At 58.1% G+C, this 13,199-nt stretch overlaps 1 protein-coding gene across 1 annotated transcript in view; it reads right to left on the bottom strand.

Moving 5' to 3' along the window:
- Positions 1-13,199, bottom strand: part of LOC137456062 (hydrocephalus-inducing protein homolog) — an 83,687-nt gene that overhangs the window by 65,027 nt on the left and 5,461 nt on the right. Inside the window, exons 2-8 of the mRNA XM_068167350.1 lie at positions 11,032-11,131; positions 9,004-9,082; positions 8,446-8,517; positions 7,274-7,351; positions 6,907-6,995; positions 5,687-5,837; positions 552-668 (exon numbers count right to left, since the gene is read on the bottom strand). Coding sequence (XP_068023451.1) covers positions 552-668; positions 5,687-5,837; positions 6,907-6,995; positions 7,274-7,351; positions 8,446-8,517; positions 9,004-9,082; positions 11,032-11,131 — 686 coding nt within the window. The remainder of the gene's footprint in view (positions 1-551; positions 669-5,686; positions 5,838-6,906; positions 6,996-7,273; positions 7,352-8,445; positions 8,518-9,003; positions 9,083-11,031; positions 11,132-13,199) is intronic.

Genomic DNA, 13,199 nt, shown 5'->3' with positions numbered 1-13,199 from the left:
CCACCAATTCTTTCCAAGCACAGGTGGAGACCTTCAGGAGGAGATGGCTCTGGATGTGCTGTGGTGTTCCAAAGGGAAAGCAGAGCTCCAGGAAAGCCCCAGCAGGGCTGAATGAAGCGTAGCAGGACCCCCAGGTCGTGCCTAAAGGCCTCCCCTTGCTGCTGCTCCATCAGTCTGTTCCACTGCTCTTTCCAAACACCTCTCCTGGAGTTTCAGTGCCACTCCCTAGGACTTATTCCAGCCTCAAGCAGAGAAGACAAGCCCTGAGCTTTGTCAGGGGATTGAAGCAGCTAAGCAGGCTGTGAGGGGCAGAGAGGCCCTCCCCAAAGGCAAGAGTAACCAAGGAGCCATCAGGATGCGGTGCACACCTGAGGCAGAGCGTGAGACGAGAGAACAGCTGCAGAGCCCTCAACATTCTCAGCAAGCCAGGGCTTTCAGAGGCAAGGCTGCTCTCTAGGCAAGCTCCTCTGGGCTAGCTCCCAGCAGCACATGGCAGTGTCAGAGACAGCATGCCCAGAGAGGGCAGGTTCCTCCCACCCCCCAGCACTTACCCTGCCCTTGTTGCGCAGAACCAGCGTCGCTTCGTAGACCTGGTGGGGGAGGTAGTTCTGGAAGACCACCTCTGCTGGGAGAGGCTCAAAGCAGCTCTGCTGCAGGGCAGCTGGCAGCTGGGGGTGCACAGAGAGCAGGGAGAGGTTCAGCTGCTGGCAGCAGGACTCATGAGTGACAACCCTACACTGCTCTCCAGTCCAGCCCAGTCTCCTGGCGAGTCCCTCTGCCCAGCTCAGCCTGGGCAAGCAGAAGCTCTCCCACCTGGCTCCTGGGTGGCTCAAGAGGAGCTGGGCTGTGCTGAGCAGGCTCAGGCTAAGCAGCTCTTGGGCTGTCTCTCCAGGTTCCCTCTCCCAAACACAGGGCAAAGCCCTGTGCTGCTGTGGTCACACAGCACCAGAGCACTCCCTGACAGTGCTGGCAGCACTCATGGAGCAGCTGAGGGCCAGCAATGGACAGGAGGCTCCAGGGGAAACACTCTGGGGATGATCTTTGCTCTGAGGCAGGGAGGCCGAGGCCCACACAGCCCCAAAGAGCTTTGCCAGTGTAAAGCCTGGGAGCTGCTAAGGAGAGAACAGCAGCAGAGGAGGGAAGGCAGGACAAGGAGAGCTGAGTGCTGGCGAGGTTCAGCTCCTTTCTCTGCAGCACTGGGCAGCTGGAGGAGGACTGGACTTGGCAGCTCCTTCTGCCAGGAGCTTTCAGTGGCTCTTTGGTCCTGCTCTGGTGCTGCTGCTTTTGTTCAACTCCACTGCAGCAGCAGCCTGGCAATGCACACAAGCAGCAAATGCTGGCAGAGCAGAGGCACTGCTAGGAGAAAGTTCCTCCCTGCTTTGCCTCCCCTCTCCCAGCTGTGCTGCTCCCACTCACCAGACCCAGGCAGCTCTCCTGCTGCTCCACACAAGCCATGGCCAGGCTGAAGCCAGCAGCTGCAGCATGCTGCCAGTGCTCTGTGTGCCCAGCTGAGGGCTTCCCAACCTCCTGGGCTGGCCAGGGCAACCCACAACCAGTATGTCACAGGTCTGCTGCTGGCAATTGCTGCTCAGCAGCCTCCCTCCCTGCTCTGCCCTCGGGGCTGTGTGCTCTGGCCAGCAGCTCTGCAGCAAAGCAGCTTGAGGCACAGCTGCAGCAAACACTGAGCCAGACAAGGCACAGCCAGGGGCTGAGGCCCCTCTGCAGCTGGCAGGAGCCTGCAGCCTGCAAACCCAGCCCCCTGGGAGGGCCCCAACCTGCTGCTCCACCCCAAAGCACCACTGCAGCTGAGTGTGCTCAGTGCTGAGCAACTCCTGCAGGCCTTCAGCCCCCCAAGGCCAAGGCTGCCAGCAGCGAAGGAGTCCCAGCCCCAGGCACTTGGCAGCGACCACCCCAAGCAGCAGCTGCCTGTGGCAGCAGGAGGATGGCAAATGGCAAGCTCCTGCCCTTGTGTCCTGCCCCAGCCTGCCCCCTGCATGGGGCTTGAGTGCCAGGGGCTCAGCTCCAGGAACCCCCCCCAGCTGCAGCAGAGCTTCTGCAGCACAGCTCAGGACTTGAACAGCTCAGCAGGGAGCAAGGTCTGAGCTTTCTCCTGGCAGGAGGAACTCAGCACTGCCAGCAGCTGCACAGCACAACAGGACCTGGCCAGCCAGTTAGAGCTAAGCTGGAGGCAGGCCTGCCACCAGCAGGCTCCTCTCCAAATGCCTCCCCAAACAGCAAGGAAAGGGCAGGAAAAGCTTACCTTTGGGCAGGAGGCCTCACTGGAGTCTGCAAGCTGGGCAATCAGGGGCAGGGTCCTGGCCTCAGGCTTGCCCCTCCTGGTAACAGGGGGCAGCTTCCCCTCCAGGCTGCTGCCCCTCTGGGTGGGGATTGGGGGCAGCTTCCCCTCCAGGCTGCTGCCCCTCTGGGTGGGGATTGGGGGCAGCTTCCCCTCCAGGCTGCTGCCCCTCTGGGTGCAGATTGGGGGCAGCTTCCCCTCCAGGCTGCTGCCCCTCTGGGTGGGGACTGGGGGCAGCTTCCCCTCCAGGCTGCTGCCCCTCTGGGTGGAGACTGGGGGCAGCTTCCCCTCCAGGCTGCTGCCCCTCTGGGTGGAGACTGGGGGCAGCCACATCTCCTGAATGCTGCCCAGCCTCTGCTTGAGCCGGGGCAGCCTCCTCTCCTCAGCCTTGCCACCCCTCTGGATGATCTGGGGCAGGCTCCCCTCCTGAGTGCCACCCAGGCTCTGCTCCATGAGCTCAGGCATCTCCTGCAGGAAGGAGGAGGGAGTCAGCTGAAACACACACCACCAGCACAAGCCACAGCAACCCCTCTGCTCCTCTTGTCCAAGTGCCACTGGGGAGTAATTTGTGGTCACAGCTACCAGGCCAGTCCTGGAAGCCTCCTGAGAGACCTGCTGCAGTGTTTCAGATCAGAGCATTCCTGAGCCAGAGCAGAAGGGACAAGCTCTAACCAAGGGGCTCTGTCCCATGAGCTGCTGCCTGCTTTGCTGGGGCACTCCTGGGGATTGCTGCTCTCTGGGCATTTGTTCCCTCTGTAGTGCTGCTGGATAGAGCCAGGGAGCTCTGAAGAGAGCAGGGCAAGAGTGCTCAGAACTGCCCCAGCTCTGCCCTTGCCCCAGGCTCCCCAGCCTGCCCTGGGGAGATGGCACTGCTGGGGGAGGCAGAGGAGGGCAGAAAAGCAGCCCTGTGCCAGGACTGAGGTGCAGAGGAATGTCTCCAAGTCTGAGTTCTCCTTCATTAGCACTTTTCTCTCTGTCCTGGCCTCACAGAGCCCTCCTCAGAAGCCTACAGAGACATCTCCTTGAGAGACCATCAGCACCAGGGCATCTCCAGTCAGGTGAGCTCCAGTCAGCAAAGGGGACAGTTATGGAGAGGAAGGAAGAATTGCCCTGGCTCCAGAGGGGTGGCTCTGTGCTCCATGTAGGCTATCCCAGCAGGGTGGGGGTTGGAAGGCACCTCTGGGGATCAGCCAGTCCAACCCTCTTGCAGAAACCCAGAGCAGCTTGCCCAGGATCACATCTAGGTGGGTTTGGAATCTCTCCAGAGAAGGAGACTCCACAACCTCTCTGGGCAGCCTGTTCCAAGGCTCCTCCTTGACCACAGCAGCTACTTACAGTTGCAGGCTGCTTTGCCTCTCTGGCTGGCTTCAGGTGACCAGGTGCTGCCACTGTGCCCTGGAGCCCCTCAGGCATTTTGGAGGGCCTCCTGGAGCGCTGGTTCTGCTCAGTGGCCATGGCTCAGCTCACCTGCAAGGAGCAGCAGCAGACCTTTGAAAAGCCAGAAGCCCACTCCCAGCAAAGCCAAAGGCTCCACAGTGTCTCCAGGCTGGGGCATCCTTCCCCAGGGGAGAGCACCTGGGCTGCCCTGCTGCTGTTTCTGCCTCGGGGAGCACAGGGCTCCATTCCCTGGGCAAGAAGCAGAGCTGCTCAGCAGAGTTGCTCAGGGCTGCTCTGCTTGGCTTCAGGGACAGAAATGAGCCAGCAAAGATGACTCCTTCCAGACACACAATTACCACAGTGCCCACCAGCATTTCTCCATGGAGAATGAGGGCCCTGCTCTTCACTCCCTGACACCCAAACTCAAGGCTCCCCACAGGCACTCCAGAGGCTGCAGCAGCAGAAAGAAAAGCAGGAAACCACTCAAGGGAGAAGCTCAGCAAGAAATGCTGCAGGGGTGAGAGCAGGGCCACTTAAGGCTTCATCCTAACAGCAGCAGAGGCTCTCCAGCCTCCTTAGCCTACAAGTAGCATGGCTTAACAGGTCCACCTGAGTGAAGCAGGTCCAGGTTAACTTCTTCCACTCAGCAGCATGGCCACCACCTCTCTCCATCGACACAAAGCTATCAACAGTGAGCTCCACTCTGCTGAGGGGCACCAGCGATCCACAGCCAAGCTGGCACAAGAGGCACTGCCAGCAGCCCTGGAAAACAGCCTCTCCCCCTTGCTGAACCATCTGCAGATCCTGCAGCAGCACTTCCCAGTGTCCAGCAGAGGCTGTTGATGGTCACATCCTGAGCAGCTGCCTTCCTGGAGCCTCCCTGAGAGCTCTGAAATGCTCGGTAACCCTCAGTCCCAACCAAGCTGCTTTCATCTCAATCCTCCAAACCTTCTTGGGCAACTAATTCTCAGTGTGCCTGCCCCACCCCCACACTGGGGCCCAGCCTCTGGAAGAACAGAAACACTCAGCTCAGAGACATCCAGCTGCAGAAGGGGAAGTGACCAAAAGCAGCAGGAGGATTGCAGCCTCCAGCCTGACCTTGGCAGGCTCAGCCTGGTGCCGGCTCCCCAGCACACACAGGCACTGCTGGCTGCCAGGACAGGGAACATCACCAGCGGCTGCCCTGCTGCAGCACTGCCTGGGACCCCGTGCTGGTGAAGCTTGGACTTCACGGAGTTGTTTCCCATCCCTCAGTTCAGAGGCAAGGCTGGACAACCTGTCCTGAGTTACCTGCAGCCTCCTGAAGCAGTCCAGCCTCTGGATTTTCAAGAGAGAGATGCAGGAATTGCTGCTTCTCAGGAAATCCCCTAGGGTTTTAAAATGCAAGGAAAGGAGAGTTGGGCTGGGGGAGCTTTGCAGTCTCTGCTACCTAGGCAGCTGCTGCATCTTTCATCCTCAGCCTGCACAGCGTTTGCTAGGCAGAGGAGAAATCCTCTCACCCCTCACTTGCAGATGGGGCAGCAGAGGTGAAAACTGAAGGCAAAAACATCCCAAAGCCCAGGTGCAAGGGAAGGAGGATCAGACTGGCAGCAGGGAGACAGGCAGCCTCTCTCCCCTCCACGTTTAGTCCCAGCCTGGAGGCAGACACAGCAGCATCCCATGGCAACAAAGAAGACCCAGAGGGATTTTGTGTTTCAGGGAGCAGTTTGTCCAGCTGTGGGGGCAGGGAGAAGGGGCTCCAGCTCCTCCGGGGGTGCCCAGCATGGCAAGTGCTGCAGCTCCAGGGGCCTGTCCCCCAGCACAAGAACCTCCCCTTGGCTAAGGGGCAGCCTCCTCCCTCAAATCCTGCCCCGAGCAGCAGCTGGGTGCCGGCAATGGCCTCAGCACTGCTGTGTGGCACAGCGGCGCTCAGGCTTCCACCCTCCCTGCTCAGCCCTGCTCCCAGCCCTCCCTCCTGAGGCAGCCAAAGCCCCTCCCGGGGCTTGGCTGGGGAGGGGACACAGCCATCGTCACCTCGGCCCGGGGCCGGCACCAGTCTCCAATGGGATCCACCAGGATCCACCAGCATCCACCAGCATCCACCAGCGATCCCACTGCCACACAGTCGCGGCTGGGCTGTGCCTGGTTGCCACAGCGACAGAGCCTGAGGCCACCCAGCGGCACCCTGGCAACCGCGGGGACAAAGAGGGGAGTGCCCAGCGCTGGGACCAGATGGCAGCCAGCGGGCACAGGGCTGCCCAGAGCCTACAGGGGAGCTGCCTGTGCCCCCCTGCTCCAGCTCCCCCAGGGCAGGCCCAGAAAGCCCCCCAGGAGCCAGGGCTGCCAAGCTGCTCCTGCGGGGAGCCCCCACACAGCTCCTGCTGCCCCAGGAGACTCAAACCAGCTGCCTGCCCCTCTGGCCATGCTGCCCTGGCTGAGCCCAGGCTGCCACTGGCCTCCTGTGCTGCAAGTGCCCCTTGCTGGCTCAGGTCCAGTTCCTCACCCACCGGCACCCTGAGGCTGCAGGCTGCTCCCAGGCTTCCCAGGGAGGCTGTGGCTGCCTCTTCCCTGGGGGTGTCCAAGGCCAGGTCGGATGAGGCCTCCAGCAGCTGAGTCCAGTTGAGAGCTGTCCCTGCCCAGGCTGGGAAGGTTGATCTCTGAGGCCCCTTCCAACCTCAGCCCTTCTATGCTGTTTCAAACACAACTCACCCTACAAAGCAGTCTTGCTTTTCACTCACCTCAGAGAGGGAAGAGCACTGCAGGATGCATAGCCCAGAGTGGCTCCCAGAGCCCCTGCTCAGGCAGCATTGCCCCTGGCAGCTAAAGGTCTGCTTTGTTTCAGCGGCAACCTGACTCTGTCAAACTGCTCAAAGGAACTACAGAGCCTGCAGGTCCCCCACACTCCCGGGGGGGGTCAGGGTCGCTGAGAGATGTCTGTGTTCCTCTTGGCCCCACACTCCCTTGCTGCCCAGGAGGCCCATGGTGGGCTGCAGGACACTGTCAGCATGCTGTGCAGCACTGCTGCAGGTGCTGGCAGGGACACTGCCAGTGCCCTTCCTTCAGCTGGCCCAGGATGTCACCCAGCTGCTTCACCACTCCTCCAGGCGTGGCTGGAAACCGGGGAGCACAGTGCTCAGTCAGCTCAGCATCTCCCACAGCCATGCCCAGGACCTGCTTGGCCAAGCAGAGGCCCCAGCCAGGCCCCAGCTGCAGTTCCTTGACCCCCAAACCCACCTCCTCTCAGCCAGGTGTACCTGCTGGCAAAGATTCTGCTCAGCTCCTCCAGGACATGGTTGAGTTTCACCTGCAGGTCCTTGAGGCTATCTCTGGCTTCTGGCTCCAGCTGGAGGAGGGACAGATTGGAGAAGCCATCAGGGTTCCTGGTCCAGCCCTGGGGGACTTTCTGCATGCCAAATGCATCCCTGGGCAGGGTGAAGCCTGTCCATCATCTGACATGGTGGAAGAGCAGGGTGCTATGGAATGGGATAGCATGGTCCCATACAGGGGTGAGGAACTGGGGTCTGCAGCCAGTGCTGTGGAGCCAGGGAAGGGACTTCCTCTGGGTAGAGGACACTGGTTCAGCTCCCCCACATGGCTCCCTCCTGGACACCTAATATGCACCTCATTCCCACTCATGGCTTCAAACATCTTCTCGAGCTGGACAGGGAGCTGCTGGATGTTGTTCATCAGAACGCAGGGCTGAGGGGAAAGGATGGAAAGTGGAGCCAGCACCAACAAAAGTAGCTGGAACAGCTCTCTGCTGCCCCAGCTCCCTCCCAGCATGTACTCCTGGACATGAGAACAGTCATGGCAGAGAGCCCTGCCTGCAGCATTTCAGAAGCTGCCACGGGGCAGAGATGAGGGCAGAACCTTCATCACAGGAGCCAGCCTTGGAGCTGAGGTGAGGGGCTGGGCCACCATGTGGGAACAATTCTGCCTGGCAGAACCAGACAGGTGGCAAGCAGAAGGAAGACACCATCACCACTTTCTCCTTGGAGAAGGAGAGTAGGCAGGATGCAGACACAGTACGAGGCAAAATCCTTGGAGATGATCTCAGCGTACTGGAGCAGCACATTGCTGGTCTGCAGCCACAGGATGGCAGCAGCAAAGACACCCAGACAGCAGCAAAGCAGAGAGAGAAGACCTTGAGTCCCACAGCAGGGAAACAACCTGGGTAAGAGCTGGGGCTCCTAGACCCTCTGGCCCTATAGATGTGCCAGAAGCACAGCCTCTGGAAGCCAGATCCAGCACGCTTGGTCTCAGTAAGCAGCTCCATCACCCTCACAGCTCTGAGCATCAGCCAGCAAGGCTGCACAAATCTCCCACAATGCAACGAGCCACCAGCATGTAACTTATCTAGATTCATTAACCAATTATCTCATTATTGAGCTAATCTCCTCTGCTATCAAAGCTGGGAGAGCCACAGGTGCTGTGGCATGCTTGCTTGAACATGCTAGAGGTGGTGCAGTCTGTGCCCTATGTCATTGCCTGCAGCTGGACAGGAAGTGACAGAGAGTGCAGGAGCCCTGGGCCAGAGCTGAGTCAAGAGTGCCAAGAGTGATGCTGGCCCAATGGCCCCACCCTGGTAGCTGCTCACCTTGGCAAACTTTCTTATGTGATACCCAACAATCAGGGGGGCAGAGCACTCAAGCTTCTTGATGATCTCGAGCTCTGGTTAAGCTGGGAGAAGACATCCACCACCGAGCTGGAACTGGAGGATTTTAGCCCTGTTGGGGACAAGCCCCCTGCCCAGCCCCCAGCAGCAGGTCCTGTACCAGCAGTCCTGTGCATACCCCATTCTCCTTGTCCTGCTCCAGTGCTCCATGCAGGATATCCCAGGACACCTCTTCATTCTCATCCAGCCACTGGAAGACAAAGGGCTTGAACCATCTGGAAGAGAGGCCCAGCCCCAGCCAGCCCCTGGGGCACAAGCACTGCCCCCCACCCCCTGAGGGCTGCACTCCCGCAGGGTGCTCGGGCCCTCGTCTCTTGCAGGCAGGCAGCTCGGTGCCGTACTCGTTGTAGAGTCACTGCACCTTGGAGTGCAGCTGCATGGAGTCTGTGTTCTTGCACAGGCAGTGCTTGTCCTGCTCTGCACGAGGGGAGTGTGCCCAGGCTTTGCCTTGAGCCCCAGCCCTGCAGGGAAGCTGCTTCAAGGGCAGCTCCTGGGATGCCAGGGAAATGGGGTGAAGATTGAAAAGCTTCTTGGGTGGGATTTATGCCAGGTGTTGTGTTAGTGAGGGAGTGAAATGGGTTTGGCCAGGGAACAGGTGAGGTGAGGGCAGGGCAGAGTAGAGTATGGCTCCTGCCTGGTTCTCCAGCCTGGCTTGGGGTGTCACAGGAGCACTCACCCTCCATTGCATATCCTGAACAAAGAGGTTCCACATTACCTCAGCACTGATGGTCTGCACATTTACTTCCTGGGGAAGCCTAGGGCAAGGGGAAAGTGGAGGGTGGACCAGTCCCACTTGGAGACAGATCCCCCACACCACCCCCCTGCCTCAATTTCCCCATCTGTAGGTTACAGGTCACTTCCAAAGGACAAAAGCCACTACAGCCACTGCATGGGCACTCCCCTGGGTGCAAAGCACCCTACCCAGCACCTGCTCACTGGTTCAGGCAGGGTGTGTAGGAGTTCTTGTCCTCCCAATAAAGGAGACTATCAGGGTGATGAGCTTAGACCAAAGGTGGTCTATTCCACTCCCCCTTCCTGTCCAGGAAGCCTACAAACAGGAGGACACTGCTGCCATTTTCCCTCTTTGCTCCTGCCTCGCTTGTTCTGAAGGACCAACAGCCACTGCTGGCCTCCTGGTGCCGCCACAGGGCCAGGCCTGGCCTTCTCCCTGCCGCATCCACACTTCTCTAAGGGACTGAAATCCACATACACTGAGGGAGATACAAAGCCATCCAAATTGGGTTCTATATATTTTCCTACTCATCCTTATTCCTCACCCTTGTAAACCCTCCCTGTTAATACTATCCATACATATATTGTTAAAAAGAATTTACTTCTCCTACTTCCAAACCAACTCCAGATTAGTTTTTGGTAGATTTACTTCCTTCTCTTTCCCCCTTGTCTCAGCATGTGTGGACACATCCCCCTCCTTTCCTGAGGGGAACAAAGGCCAAGGCATTAGCCAGGTGGCACAAACAATTGCACACACCCATCTCATGAGATGCTTGTGCTAATAAGAAGTATGGGCACAACTCTAGCTTCATGCTTCCTGTTGCTTACAAGAGTTGTTGCTTCCTGCCAGTTGTTTATGAGAATGCCCACTGGCCAAATCCAGCCTCAGGAAACTTCAAAGGAATGGAATGGACCAGACCCTCAAGATCATCGAGTCCAACCTATCATCCAACACCACCTAATCAACTAACCCATGGCACCAAGCACCCTATCAAGTCTCCTCCTGAACACCTCCAGTGATGGTGACTCCACCACCTCCCCAGGCAGCCCATTCCAATGGGCAATCACTCTCTCTGTGTAAAACTTCCTCCTGACCTCCAGCCTGAACCTCCCCTGGTGCAGCCTGAGACTGTGTCCTCTTGTTCTGGTACTGGCTGCCTGGGAGAAGAGACCAACCCCCACTCAGCTACAACCTCCCTTCAGGTAGTTGTAGATAGCAATAAGGTCACCCCTGAGTCTCCTCTTCTCCAGGCTGAGCAACCCCAGCTCCCTCAGCCTCTCCTCACAGGGCTGTGCTCCAAACCCCTCACCAACTTTGTTGCCCTTCTCTGGACACCTTTCAGCAAGTCAACCTCCTTCCTAAACTGAGGAGCCCAGAACTGGACATAGGACTCGAGGTGTGGCCTAACCAGTGCAGTGTACAGGGGCAGAATGACTTCCCTGCTCCTGCTGGCCACACTGTTCCTGATGCAGGCCAGGATGCCATTGGCCCTCCTGGCTGCCTGGGTACACTGCAGGCTCATGTTCAGCCTACCATCGACCAGCACTCCCAGGTCCCTCTTGCCTGGCTGCTCTCAGCCACTCTGACCCCAGCCTGTAGCACTGCATGGGGTTGTTGTGGCCAATGTGCAGAACCTGGCACTTGGATGTGTTCAATCTCCTGCCCTTGGCCTCTGCCCATCTGTCCAGCCTGTCCAGGTCTCTCTGCAGAGCCTCTCTACCCTCCAGCAGATCACCTCCTGCCCCCAGCTTGCTGTCATCAGCAAATTTACTGCTGATGGACTCAATGCCCTCATCCAGATCATCAATAAAGATGTTAAAGAGCACAGGGCCCAGCACTGATCCCTGGGGCACACCACTGGGGCCTGGCTGCCAGCTGGCTGTGGCACCATTCACCACCACTCTCTGGGCTCAGCCTCCAGCCACTTCCTAACCCAGCTCAGAGTTGCTCCTGTCCAAGCCATGGGCTGACAGCTTGGCCAGAAGTTTGCTGTGGGGGACGGTGTCAAAGGCCTTGCTGCAGCCCAGGTAGAATGTATCCACAGGCCTCCCCACATCCACCAGGCAGTCACCTGGGCACAGAAGGAGATCAGGTTGGTCAGGCAGGACCTGCCCTTCCTAAATCCATGTTGGCTGAGCCTGATCCCTTGGCCATCCTGTAAGTGCTGTGTTAATGCACTCAGGATGACCTGTTCCATGATCTTGCCTGGCACTGAGGTCAGGCTGACAGGCCTGGAATTCCCTGGCTCATCCAACCGGCCCTTCTTGTGGATGGGCACAATGTTGGCCAGCTTCCAGTCCTCTGGCACCTCTCCAGTCAGCCAGGACTGCTGAAAAATGATGGATAGCAGCCCAGCCAACTCCTCTGCCAGCTCTCTCAGCACCCTAGGATGGATCCCATCTGGTCCCATGGACTTGTGGGGATCCAAGCGGCTGAGGAGCTCTCTACCTACCTCCTCTTGGACCACAGGGAAACTACGCTGCTCTCTGGCTCCATCTGCCAACTCTGCAGGCCAGCTGTCTAGAAGACATTCTGTCCTGCTATTAAGAACTGAGGCAAAGAAGGTGTTAAGTACCTCTGCCTTTTCCTCATCTTTTGTTACTACATTTCCCTCTGTGTTCACCAAGGAGTGGAGGTTGTCCTTGCCCCTCCTCTTGCTATTAATGTATTTATAGAAGGATTTGTTGTTGTCCTTCACAGCAGAGGCCAGGCTAAGCTCTAAATGTGCTTTTGCCTCCCTAATTTTCTTCCTATATGACCTAGCAACATCCTTAAACATTCTATGGGCTACCTCCCCTTTCTTCCAAAGATGAGACACTCCCTTTTATTCTCTTAGTTCTTTTAGAAGCTCATTGCCCATGCAGGCCGTCTGCCCCGGCGGCTCATCTTCCAGCACATTGGCACAGCCTGTTCCTGCGCCTTCAACAATTCTTTCTTGAAGTAGGTCCAGCCCTCCTGGACCCCTTTGTTTTTAAGTGCTATTTCCCAAGGAACCTTCTGAGTTAGTTCCTTGAGTAACCTGAAGTCTGCCCTCTGGAAGTCCAGAGTGGAGGTCTTCTTGCTGCCCCTCTTCAAGTGACTGAGTAGTGAAAATTCAATTACTTCATGGTCGCTCGTAAATGAGTTGCCTTCTTTCTCTCTGTCCTTTCTCACTTTGCTCAAGCTACCAAGTTCTCTGCCTATGCACCATAGCCTTAGCTATTAAGCTCATTGGTACTAAGTCTTCTCTCTCCTACAAGCAAGCAAACTGGCAGCCTCTGCAAGATGAGGAGAAGCCAGCATCCAGGCTCAGAAGCCAGCATCAAGCCTTAGCCCTGAGAGTATCTCCAGAATGGAGGCCCTTGCTGGGAGCCTGAGAAGCTACAGCCTTATATTGCCAATCTCACAGGTTGGAAGAGCTTGATGTGTCTTTAAGAGGACTGGACCCCCGAGGGGTTGCCCAGTTGCCAGGGAAGGGACTTAGCCAAGCCCGGCAGTCCAAACACCTGCCTCAGCCTTAAGCAGCAGACCAACGAGCCACAACCGTGCGTACCAGCTCACATAAAGCAGGAGCAGCACCTAGCCGCATGCCTGCCTGACCCTGCCATTGTGGGAGGGAAGAGGCGCTGCCACTTCTGCTGCTCCATGCCCTGTGAACCCCAGGGAAATCTAGAGCACCATTTGTGTCCTGCGCTCCAAAGCTGGGACCGCTGTGAGAGGTTCCTGCCCACTCCTTCAAGCCAAGCAAAGGGGAAGTAGCAGCTCCATGCAGCCACGCCTCTTCCCCAGGGTCATCCTCACTGTCCCTGAGGGTTGTTGCCGTGAGGGCCGACCCCGTCCAGGCACCAGTCCTACCTGCCCTGATGGGCTGACCCTTCAGGACCGCTCCCTGCTATCCGGAGGGAGCTGCCTGAGTCCTGGGCAGGGAGCCTGCCTACCAGCTGGCCTACATTCTGCCCTCCCTCTGCTGCCGCGGGAGGGAGAAGGTTGCCCCCACCGTCACCGTTTGGACCAGCCCAGGAGCCATCTCAGGCAACAACAGCCTGCTGCAGCCTAGCACCTAACCTTGCTACAAAGGACACAGTGTATCTTCCAGGTGCTTTCCACTCACTGACATTCAGTTCAAAGCACCCACGTCCAAACCGACCCATCTCAACCCA

This window comes from Melanerpes formicivorus, unplaced genomic scaffold (genome assembly GCF_026170545.1).
Source record: "Melanerpes formicivorus ecotype bairdi unplaced genomic scaffold, bMelFor1.0.p_v2 SCAF_115, whole genome shotgun sequence".
NCBI classification, from domain to species: domain Eukaryota; kingdom Metazoa; phylum Chordata; class Aves; order Piciformes; family Picidae; genus Melanerpes; species Melanerpes formicivorus.
The sequence above is the reverse complement of the archived record's forward strand: the minus strand, read 5'-3'. Positions and strand labels throughout refer to the sequence as shown.